The sequence below is a fragment of the Natator depressus genome, chromosome 13, assembly GCF_965152275.1.
Source record: "Natator depressus isolate rNatDep1 chromosome 13, rNatDep2.hap1, whole genome shotgun sequence".
NCBI classification, from domain to species: Eukaryota; Metazoa; Chordata; order Testudines; family Cheloniidae; genus Natator; species Natator depressus.
In genome coordinates, this window is record NC_134246.1 from 31,558,118 (window position 1) to 31,570,601 (window position 12,484).

General features: G+C 47.5%; 1 protein-coding gene across 1 annotated transcript in view; it reads right to left on the reverse strand.

Moving 5' to 3' along the window:
• The window catches only part of FAM83C (family with sequence similarity 83 member C), a 29,636-nt gene that overhangs the window by 9,733 nt on the left and 7,419 nt on the right, over nucleotides 1-12,484 (reverse strand). The window contains exons 2-3 of the mRNA XM_074970113.1: nucleotides 6,875-7,042; nucleotides 638-762 (exon numbers count right to left, since the gene is read on the reverse strand). Coding sequence (XP_074826214.1) covers nucleotides 638-762; nucleotides 6,875-7,042 — 293 coding nt within the window. The remainder of the gene's footprint in view (nucleotides 1-637; nucleotides 763-6,874; nucleotides 7,043-12,484) is intronic.

A 12,484-nucleotide genomic window follows, 5' to 3' on the forward strand; every position in this document is an offset into this window, starting at 1 on the left:
AAGGAAGCCCCGGTGGCCCATGGAGACTCTTCGGGGCTGCTCAGCTGTTCAGGAATAAGAGTGGGGGAAGCAAATGCTGGATGTAAACCAAGGCAGAGGGTCAGTGGGGAGGAAGAGCAAAAGAGTGGCTTGGAGGAGAGTGTGGAACAGAGGGTGTCAAGTCCAGTCAGAGATGAGGAAGCAGGGAGCCATGGGAAAGGGTGCAGTTACGAGCAGCAACAAAATTAGATATTGCTCGATTGAAGGTCATGGAAGGGCCAGCTGGGAGATAGAGAGTAGGGTGGGAGTGGGCAGTATTCAAGGAAATAAGGTGGTGATCAAAAGTGGAAAAGATCACTGCCATGTGAAGACAACCAAGTCCAGGGAGTGGCACTGGTGGAGTGTGTGTGCAGTGGGAGAGTTAATGCAGTCTGCAGGTCAAACAGTAAGGTAAGGACAGAGGCTAGAGGTTGGGTGAGCGATCAGCATGAAAATTGAAGTAATTGACAATATGATGAAGAGAGAGAGCCATGTGTCGAAATCAGGCAGGAAGAGGGTGTGAGGGATGCGGGTGAGATTATGAAGTTGGTTTCTCTGTGGCAATGAATGTTTGTCCCAATGTCTCTGGGTTTTAGAGGCGCAAACTGTGATGTCTCACCTGTATGTACCAGCAAGAACGTGGTTACAATCTATCAGTACAAACTTCTCCAGAACTTGACCTGCAAATTTCTTGCCTGCTTTACTGTAATATGTGTCTCCACTCACACACCGCACTCGCATGTTCTGAAATTAGAGGATGAAATATTGATTGAGCCAGATTGAATAGAGAAAGCTCAATCTTTTCTTTCTTAACAGATTTCTTTACGTATGATAACCTGAGCGACGGGCTATCTGACAGTGACCCCCGGTCCTGAAAGGAGGGAAGCAGCAAGGCATCGAGTGTTTTCTGGCTACTGCGTTCCCTACAGTAACAGAGTTTTCTATCAAACTGCCTGCTGCTTGGGGATCATTTAATGAAATAAAAATACCAAAAATTAATGTGGTGTTGTTAGCACCTTACACCACAGGTTATACAAGATCTTGGCATGAAGAATTTGTCCTTCTAGATCATTTATAGAAATGATAAATCGATATAGTTTCTACCACATCATTTATACAATTTTCGAATAGCACTGGCCTAAGAACCCACCCCTGCAGAACCCACCAGAAAGACACCATTAGTTTATGATTCCTCATTCACAGCTACATTTTGAGATCTCTCCGTTAGTCAGCTTTTTAATCCATTTAATGTGTACCATACAGATTCCGGGTAGCGTTAGGGTTTTGTTAGTCATGCAGTACAAACGCCTTTGTCATAAATATAAAGGGAAGGGTAAACCCCTTTAAAATCCCTCCTGGCCAGAGGAAAAATCCTCTCACCTGTAAAGGGTAAAGAAGCTAAAGGTAACCTCCCTGGCACCTGACCAAAATGAGCAATGAGGAGACAAGATACTTTCAAAAGCTGGGAGGAGGGAGAGAAACAAAGGGTCTGTGTGTCTGTCGGTATGCTGCTTTTGCCGGGGATAGAACAGGAATGGAGTCTTAGAACTTTTAGTAAGTAATCTAGCTAGGTATGCGTTAGATTATGATTTCTTTAAATGGCTGAGAAAAGAATTGTGCTGAATAGAATGATTATTTCTGTCTGTGTCTTTTTTGTAACTTAAGGTTTTGCCTAGAGGGATTCTCTATGTTTTGAATCTAATTACCCTGTAAGGTATCTACCATCCTGATTTTACAGAGGTGATTTCTTTACTTCTATTTCTATTAAATGTCTTCTTGTAAGAAAACTGAATGCTTTTTCATTGTTCTCAGATCCAAGGATTTGGGTCTGTGGTCACCGATGCAAATTGGTGAGGATTTTTACCAAACCTTTCCCAGGAAGTGGGGTGCAAGGGTTGGGAGGATTTTGGGGGGAAAGACGTGTCCAAACTACGTTTCCCAGTAAACCCAGTTAGACTTTGGTGGTGGCAATGGATATTCCAAGGACAAAGGATAAAATTAATTTGTACCTTGGGGAAGTTTTAACCTAAGCTGGTAAAAGTAAGCTTAGGAGGTTTTCATGCAGGTCCCCACATCTGTACCCTAGAGTTCAGAGTGGGGGAGGAACCTTGACAGCCTTACATAATTCTAACTGTATTATTTCACAGTTACCTTTATCAGCATGACTTGTAATCTTGTCAGACAACATTATTAGGGTTATTAGCTGCCTCACCAGAGTGAAACTGTCCTGAGCCTAACCACATTTCTAGCTTGCACAGGGTACTTTGGTGATCCTTCATTAAATCAAAGAAGTGTAGGACTGGAGGTCAAATAGTCAAATAGTTCAGTCCCCTGCATTCAAGGCAGGACTAAGTAATAACTGGACCATCCCTGACAGGTGTTTGTCTAACCTGCTCTTAAAAACCTTCAATGACAGAGATTCCACAACCTCCCTGGGCAATTTATTCCAGTGCTTAACCACCCTGACAGGAAGTTTTTCCGAATGTCCAACCTAAACCACCCTTGCTGCAATTTAAGCCAATTGCTTCTTGTCCTATCCTCAGAGGTTAAGCACAACAATTTTTCACCCTCCTCCTTGTAAACAAACTTTTATGTATCTGAAAACTTATGTCCCCTCTCAGGCTTCTCTTCTCCAGACTAAACAAACCCAAGTTTTTCAATCTTCCCTCATAGGTCATGTTTTCTAGAATTTTAATAATTTTTGTTGCTCTTCTCTGGACTTTCTCCAATTTGTCACATCTTTCCTGAAATGTGGCACCCAGAACTGGACACAATACTCCAGCTGAGGCCTTATCAGTGAGGAGTAGAGCAGAAGATTACTTGTCGGGTCTTGCTTATAAGACTCCTGCTAATACATCCCAGAATGATGTTCTCTTGTTTTGCTCCAGTGTTACACTGGAGACTCATATTTAGCTTGTGATCTACTATAACCCCCAGATCCCTTTCTGCAGTACACCTTCCTAGGCAGTCATTTCCCATTTTGTATGCGTGCAATTGATTGTTCCTTCCTATGTGGAGTACTTTGCATTTGTCCTTATTGAATTTCATCCTATTTACTTCAGACCATTTCTCCAGGTCATTTTGAATTTTAATCCTATTCTCCAAAACACTTGCAACCCCTCCCAGCTTGGTATCATCTGCAAACTTTATAAGTGTACTCTCTATGCCATTATCTAAAACACTGATGAAGATATTGAACAGAACTGGACCCAGAACTGATCCCTGCGGGAACCCATTTGTTATGCCCTTCCAGCATGACTGAACCACTGACAACTACTCTCTAGGAACGGTTTTCCAACCAGTTACATACCCACCTTATAGTAGCTTAATCTAGGTTGCATTTTCCTAGTTTTTTTATGAGACGGTCATGTTAGACAGTAGCAAAAGCGTTACTAAAGTCAAGATATACCACATCTACCGCTTCCCCCCATCCACAAGTCTTGTTACCCTCTTACCAGCCCTGGTTATGCTATAGAGTGACCCCAGCACACACCCAGATCTTCCCCCAGAAATGTATGTCCTGTACGACCCAGCCCTCTCCTGGACAGTACAAATATATTGTGAGCTAGTAGTAATGGAGGATTTTAACTTCCCTGATATCTGTTGGAAGATTATTACAGCAAAACATAATATGTCCTGCACATTCTTAGCAGGTGTAAGAGGATAACTTTCTGAATCATAAAGTTGGGGAAACAACTAGGGGGTCATTCATTTTGGATCTGGTTTTGACCAACAGGGATGAATTAGTTGTGAACGTGAAGGTGGTCGGGAACTTGGAAGGAACTGATCATCATGTGATAGAATTCAAGATCCTGTGGAAAGGAGGGCATGAGAACAGCAAAACAAGGACACTGGACTTCAGAAAGGCAGATTTCAACCAACTAAGAAATGGTAGGCAAGGCCCCATGGAAAGATCAGTTGGGAAGAAAAGGGGTCGAAGGAGGCTGGTAGTTCTTAAAAGATGTAATACTGGCGGCTGAACATCATGCAGTTCCAACGCAGAGGAAAGATAAGAAGATCTGCAGGAGGCCAATGTGGCTGCACAAGGAGCTTTCCAGCTATCTAAAACCCAAAGCCAGTTTTACTAAGAACAAACCATGCCAGACCAGCTTGATTTCCCTTTTTGACAGGGTAACTGGCCTGGTGGACAGGGGGAATGTGGTGGTCATAATATACGTGGACTTCAGCAAGGCTTTTGACACAGTCCCACATGACAGTCTCAGCGGAACTACATACATAATGCATGGATATATACATCATGGATACATAATTGGTTTAAATAACCTCAAACAAAGTAACTATTAATGGAATTATGTCAGATTGGAGGAAGGCCTCGGGGGTTCCAGAGGGATCTGTTCTGGGTCCAGTGTTATTTAACATCTAAAATTCAGAGGGTTCTTGATAAATTGGAGAACTAGGCTATATACAACAAAATGAAATTCAAAAAAGATAAATGGAAGGTGCTACACTTACGGAAGAAAAACCAAATGCACAAATACAGAATGGGGGGAAACGGGCTTGGCAGCAGCACTGCTGAGAAGGATCGGGGAGTTGTGGTGGCTCACAACCTCAGCGTAAGTCCGCAAATGCAATTTTGGGCTCCATTAATAGAGGCATAGCATGCAAATCACGGGAGGTGATAGTACCGCTTTACTCAGTGCTGATTAGGCCTCAGCTGGAGCATCGTTTCCAGTTTTGGTCACTAATATATAAAAAGGATGAAGAGAAACTGGAAAGAATCCAGAAGCAAGCGACAGAGATGATCAAAGGGATGGAATACAGCCATATGAGCAAAGGCTGAAGGAACTGGGCATGTTTAATTTGGAAACGAGGAGATTAAGGGGGGACATGCTAGCGGTCTTCAGATACTTGAAAGGCTGCCATAAAATGGATGGAGAAAAGTTGTTCTCTCTTGCCACAGAGGGCAGGCCAAGAGGCAACGGGCTCAAACCACAGCAGAGCAGATTTAGATTAAATCTCAGGTAAAAACCTCCTAACTGTAAGAACAGGAGGACAATGGAAGAGACGCCTTGGGCGGTCCTTGAATCTCCTTTGCAGGAGGTTTTCCAAAGGAGGCTGGAGAGCATCTGTCTTGGATGGTTTAGATTCAACAAATCCTGCATCTTGGCAGGGGTTAGACTAGTTGACCCCTGCGGTCCCTTCTAGCCCTGTGGTTCTATGATTAAGTCAGTTATTCCTAGGGGAATAATATGCCAGTTTGTTATTTTAAATAGTTGTCCAGACACTTCAGCGGAAACATACTGGATTAGATAAAACAAGTTTATTAACTACAGAGAGATTGATTTTAAGTGAATACAGGTAATGAGGCATAAGTCAGAAATTGTTCTAAGAAAATAAAGATAAAACACTTACTAGTGCCTAATTTAACTATATTAGATTCAAAGCAAAGTTTTCTCACCACATGTTTTCAAGCAGTCCTACCAACCAAACTTTTTAGGTGAAGGCCCCTCCCCCAGAGATAAAGGGCTGCTTTCTTTGTCTCCTCAGGTGCCGTTAACATGATGTGCAGGGAGAGATAGTGTGGTGCCTTGGGATCTCTGCCACTTCTTTTTATAGTCCTGTCCCTGCTTTGAGAAGCATTTCCATCTGGGAGCAAGGCACAGGCAGTCTGTGTGGAAAGAAACTCCATGCTGTTTCTTTGCTAAGATGTAGATTTTTGCCCCTGCCAAAAAATGGCCACTGAGGCCAGGTCTACACCACAGATATATAGAACTACGTCGCTCCGTGGTGTGAAAAATCCACTCCCCCTCAACCTCACCCCTCGTGTAGACTGCACTGTGGGGGAGGGCTTCTCCCGTTGACATAGCTCCTGCCTCTCGTGGAGGTGGATTAACTACATCGACGGGAGAAGCTCTCCAGTCATAAGAACATAAGAATGGCCATACTGGGTCAGACCAAAGCTCCATCTAGCCCAGTATCCTGTCTACTGACAGTGGCCAATGCCAGGTGCCACAGAGGGAGTGAACCTAACAGGCAATGATCAAGTGATCTCTCTCCTGCCATCCACCACCAGCCTCTAACAAACAGAGGCTAGGGACACCCTTCCTTGCCCATCCTGGCTAATAGCCATTAATGGACTTAACCTCCATGAATTTATCCAGTTCTGTTTTAAACCCGGTTATAGTCCTAGCCTTCACAACCTCCTCAGGCAAGGAGTTCCACAGGTTGCCTGTGCACTGAGTGAAGAACTTCCTTTTATTTGTTTTAAACCTGCTGCCCATTAATTTCATTTGGTGGCCCCTAGTTCTTATATTATGGGAACAAGTAAATAACTTTTCCTTATTCACTTTCTCCACACCACTCATGATTTTATAGACCTCTATCGTATCCCTCCTTCGTCTCCTCTTTTCCAAGCTGAAAAGTCTTGGCCTCTTTAATCTCTTCTCATATGGGATCCGTTCCAAACCCCTAATCATTTTAGTTGCCCTTCTCTGAACCTTTTTGGTGTAGTAGTATCTTTACTAAAGTGGTGTTGCTGCGGCACTGTATGTGAAGACAAGCTCTTAGCAGATAATGGTCCATCAGTCTTGTTTACACCTGCCTGAGGTATCAGCTTGCCCTCTGTCTCTGAGGAACTGGGTTAGCCACTCCCCAGACTTATCTGGAAAACATATTTTTAGTCAGCTTATGATTATAACTCCACATATAATGCTGCTATGTGCATTTTGCCTTGGTATTATTGATCAACATATTATGAGTTTTTAAATGACACCTCACAAGGCATACCTTGTACAAACATTATTACAATAGGGTGTGTGAACACAGGGGTATATTCTGTCATACATACCAATTGCATTAACTTTGTACACCACCAAAAGGAATGCTGCAAACTTACTGGGAAATGGTCCTTGTTAAGAGCCATTTTACTGCACATCTCTATAAAATACTTTAAGTACTTCTCATCAAGGATCAGGTAAACAGGGACATGTCGCCTGCTTGAAGCTTCCATCAGGTCACAGAGTATCTCCATGTCTGTGAAGAGATCCATGACGACTGCGATCACCTAGCCAGAAAACAAACAAGAAGGCCCAACTGAAGGAGCATTCCAAGATGGACACGGCTGTGGTAGGTAGCTTCCCAGCCAAAAAGGGGAGGAAGCAACACCTCAGAGACCTGAATGCCATAAAATATAAGGACTCAGGGCTGATGTACACTGGAAAGTTAGGTTGACCTAGCTACATCACTCAGGTAATTAAACCATGTAAGTCCTAGTGTAAACAGCGCTAGGTTGACAGAAGAATTCTTCCATAGATCTAGCTACCACCTCTTGGAGAGGTGGATTATTACAATGATGGAAGAACTCCTTCCATCGCCGTAGTAAGCATCTACACTACAGCACTGCAGCTGTGCCATGCTAATGTTTCTAGGATAGAGGTACCCTTGGAGTACTAAAGTACTAAATAGTGGAGTGCCAGGGGACAGGTCCTAGCACTTCTCTCTATCCACCTGGAGGCAGGATGTTGAGGGCCTCACACAGGGCTGCAGGCTGTTGCCAAGCCTTGACCATCTTTCAATTCATAATAAGGAACCTGGACTTGGTATCAGGGAGAGGGAGCAGCAAGGTGGCAGCATTACCATGCCCATCCCCACAGTATACTTAGGACTGCAGCATAGTTTGGCTAGAAAAACTGTGAGAAAATTCAGAGGGACCTAACCAAGGTAGGGGAATGGATAGCATGGCAGCAGATGAAAATACTGTGGATAAGTATACAGTAATGACAATAGAAAGAACAATTTGAATTGCTCCGACATATTGTAGGGTTCTAAATTAACTGTAACCCACCAGAAAAAGACCTCATTCCATGAAGAGCTCAGCTCAGTATGCCTTGGCAGCCAAAAAAGAAATAAAACATGAGGGTGCATAAGGAATTGGATAAAAAATAATATGGGAAATATCATGCCATTCTATAAATGAATGGCACACCCATCCCTGTGTTAGTATGTGCAGTCCTGGTCACCCCATCTCAGAAACCATGTAGCAGACAGAACGGTTCAGAGGTGAGCAAAGAATGATGGAAGGTTTGGGAAAGAGAGAAAGATTGAGAAGACTGGGAATGTTTAGATTAGGAAGCAGACAGATAAGAGGGAATGTTAGACGACTTGGAGAAGGTGAATTGAGAACTGCTATTTAACACAGAGAAAGGGAATAACTCAATGAAATTGAAAAGCACAATATTTAAGACTGATAAAAGGAAATACTTTTTACGCAATGCAGAACTAGCCTGTGAAACTCATTGCCACAAGGTATCACGAGGCCAAGAGCTTAGCAAGATTCAGAAAAGGACTGGACATTCATCTAGTCAGTGTTTCTCAAACTGACCTAGATGAACTGGGGGTCCCCGAGCGTACTCTAGGGGGGTCCATGGACACCACTGATCAACTCCTTCCCCCTCCCTTCCTCCCTCCCAGTGCCTCCTTCACACTAGGGAACAGCTGTTCCCTGGCACGAAGGAGGTGCTGGGAGGGAGGGGGAGGAGTGGGGATCTTGGCTCCGCACCGCTCCCAGATGTGGCCAGCATGGTGCTGTGGCCCGGGGAGCAGGGGGTCTCTGCGTGTTGCTCCCGGCCCAAGTGCCGACTCTGCAGCTTCCATTGGCTGGGAATTGCGGCCAATGGGAGCTCTGGGGGCAGTGCCTGTGGGCAGGAGCAGCGTGTGGAGACCCTCTGGCCCCTCACTCCTAGGAGCCACTGTCAGAAGTATTTGCTGGTCGATTTTGGGAGCTGCCCAAGGTAAGCGCCGCCCCCCCTCGTCCTCTCCCACACCCCAACCCCCTACCCCAGCCCTGAGTTCCATCCAGCACCCAAAGTCCCTCCCAGAGCCCACATCACCTCCCACACCCAAACTCCTAGCCCAGAGCCCAACCCGCTCACCCCCTCATGCACCCCAAACCCCTGCCCCAGCCTGGTGAAAGTGAGTGAGGGTGGGGGAGAGCGAGCGACAGGAGGAGGGGAGATTGAGTGAGCGGGGGCATGGCCTCGGGGAAGAGGGTGGGACAGGGGCTGAGCGGGGGGCCTTGGGGGGTTCCTGAAAATTTTTAAATCAAAATGGGTGTCCTCGGGTTGTTAAAGTTTGAGAACTGCTGATCTAGGTAATAAAGATATCTGCAAGTACATTATATAAGATAAAAGTATATAAACCCTCCAGCTTCAGAGCAAAAAAACCCCAACCACTGACTGACAGGGTCAACTTCCCCCATGGACATGTTGGTGCATAACTGTCTGACAAAGCACAGAATAGTCAGGTAACACTCGTGTGGGAGATGGGGAACGAATGTTCAAACCCCTGCTCTGCCTGATTTGGAGCAGGGCTTGAACCTGGATCTCTCACATATTACATGAGTGCCCTGACTGCCAGGCTATTGTCTACTCTGGGCTCATAGGCTGATTTTTCATGAACATTTCTAAAGGCCTTGGTTTCGTTACACATTGTGGCGGAGTTCTTCACACTTTTCACAGACCAGATATTCTTGCTTTCTGGCCAGCCCCAGTGATGAGCTGCCAAAATCTTAACAACCGGTTCCCTCCTCACCCCACGAGGGGGTTGTGGCCCACCCCTGCCCCATCCAACCCCCCACGTTCCTTGATGCCCCTCCCCCTGGGACCCCTGCCCCATCCATCCCTCTCCCCTGACTGCCCCCAGAACCGGGCAGGAGGGTCTCGTGGGCCACCATAGTGGGTGCCCACCCTGACCCTAAGAGCCAGAGGGACCTGCCGGGGGGCGAGGTGGGGAGTCCTGGCATTGCTTACCTGGGGCAGCTCCCAGGAAGCATCCGGTAGGTCCCTCTGGCTCCTAGGGGTGGGGTAGCATAGCTGGGGGGAGTGGTCACTCCCCCCCGATCACATCAAAAGTGGCGCCTTAGGCACCGACTCCGTGGGTGCTCCGGGGCTGGAGCACCCACAGGGAAAATTTGGTGGGTGCAGAGCACTCACCGGCAGCTCCCCACCCCACCCTGCGCCCAGCCCCAGCTCACCTCACCTCCGCTCCGCCTCCTCCCCTGAACGTGCCGCCCTGCTCTGCTTCTCCGCCCCGGCTTCCCGCGAATCAGCTGTTCACGTGGGAAGCCTGGGAGGGCTGAAAAGCAAGTGGCACCTTCGCCCTCAGGCCCAGGGAGGCAGAGGTGGAGGCGAGCTGGGGCGGGGAGCAGTTCCCCTGCACCCCCTGGGTTACCTGCTGCTGCGCGGGTGGCCCTCCTCACGCCCCTCCTCCCCCGCCCTAGCTTACCTCCGCTCCGCCTCCCTGGGTCTGAGCATGAAGCCGCCGCTTGCTTCTCAGCCCTCCCAGGATTCCCACGTGAACAGCTGATTCACGGGAAACTCGGGGGGCAGAGAAGCAGAGTGGGGCGGCGTGTTCAGGGAAGGAGGCGGAGGCAGAGCATAGGTGAGCTGGGGCCGGGCACGGGGCGGGGAGCTGCCGGTGGGTGCTCTGCACCCACCAAATTTTCCCCGTGGGTGCTCCAGGCTGGAGCACCCACGGAGTTGGTGCCTAAGGCACCACTTTTGGCCAGTTGAATTTAGAAGCCCTTTTAACAACCGGTTCTAGCGAACCAGTGCGAACCGGCTCCAGCTCACCACTGGCCAGCCCTAATGGGAAGCCACATCAAGAGGTGCACGTCCTGCTGTCATAGCTTGTGGGGGGTGATGGTCCAGTCTCTAGACAATCTCTGTTATTCACCAGGCCCTGGGCTTAGTTTTTTCAAGACTAAACCAAACAACCCCATGATTCTCAGAGTAGGCCTTTGGGCTCCAGCACCCTGTTTCTCTCTATGGCTCTGCTGACTTCAGACTCTTGTTAGGGACTTCAGGGAGCAATGCAACTAGTATCTACAGCAACACAGGGTAGCATGTGTTAGTCAGCTGGAATACAGTATTGGCAAGTCCTTCGGTCAGCATGGAAAAGCCAAGCTTAAGTCAGCGTCCATATTGGCTGAAGCAACTGCCTCGTTATCCCATGGTCTCCCAGAATCCATCTCCGCTGATGTCTCTCTGACTCTGTGTGCAAAGAGTAAAATGATACCCAGTCACTGTTCCATCCTCCGTAGCCAAAACACTACAGTCCTCTGGGCCTTCACATCTCTCACCTCCGCTGGGCAAGACAAGAACTAACCCTGCACCCCCTGTAATAGTCTGGACAGGTCCTAATCCCACTCCCACACCTGTTCATTCACAAAGAGTGAAGCTGAATGCAGGTTAAGTAGAACTTTATGAAACCCCATGTAGCCGAGTTGCTTCCACCCCAACTCCTCACCTTCCCTGTTCCCTTGTCCCGTCAATAATAGTCCCTTCCAGGGAACACTGGCCCTCTGACTCCAGTTTCACTGATCATGATTCATCTTCCCTATTTCACAAACATTTTAATATAAACATTAAAAACAAAGAATTGATACCCAGACCCCAACCCTGTGTCTCTTTGGCCCAATGCTGCTAGCACATAGCCGAGTTGCATTCTCATCTTTACCACAGACTCAGCTGGTCCAGTCTTTGAGATGGTTTGTTCTCCACAACAAGCGACCATAGTGGGTGCAACCTCTCTGTCTCCCTGTCACCTGTCTCAGAGACGAGCAACCTGTCTCTGTGAAGTCTCTTCCCTCCCTGTGGGGCTGGCCTCTGGATGGTTCTGTCCCTCCTTTCTGTGATGATCTTGGTACACACTCTCTGGGTGCTGAGTCTGCTGGCTTGTAAATGCCTCCTGTTCCTTTGGCTCACTTGTCCCTTGAGTAGTCACCCCGTATGCCCTGGGTGCCACTGTACCCCTCATGACTCCTTTGGTCCACTCCTCTGGTGTCTAAGGCTGGATCCAGGGCTGGTAGGTCCTTGGCTGACCTGTTTGTACTCTAGGGCCTGCTTTCTCCAATTGTTGGCCATCTGTTCTCGGTGATAACTCCATCCTTTTGGCTTCAGTGGGTCTCCCCTCACTGGAAGCAGGGTTTTGGTCCTTTGCCCCACCAGAGCCCACGTTGCACTGTTTTGGCAGCCCTGTGTTGGGGTATTTCAGCGTTCCAAAAATGCTAACAAGGGATCTAATCAGGAGAAACATTCTTATGTAGCAGTCTTTTAGCTATTTTCACAGGTGACTCCACCTTATCATTACTCTGTGGGTATGCTGGGGAAGAGGTGGTGGTCAAACTCCCATTTTCATTCAAATTCCTGTCATAGACTGGGCCATAGGCAGTCAGACCTCATGGTCAGAACAGAGGTAGCCACGCTTAGTGATCAGAGCAGGGGTTGGGAACTGGAGGTCAGCAATGGAGACAGAGATGGGAGTCAAGCCCAAGGTCATCACCAGAGTAAGCAGCCAAGGGCGGGGAATAGAAGCAGGGATCTGAAACAAAGCAGGAGGGCAGGAACCAGGAACGGGATAAGAAGGTAGGAATCAGGAACAAGACAGGGCTGAAGATTCACGTGAAAAGGCAGTGTCAGCTGTAGCAGCCAGCAAGGAATACATCTAG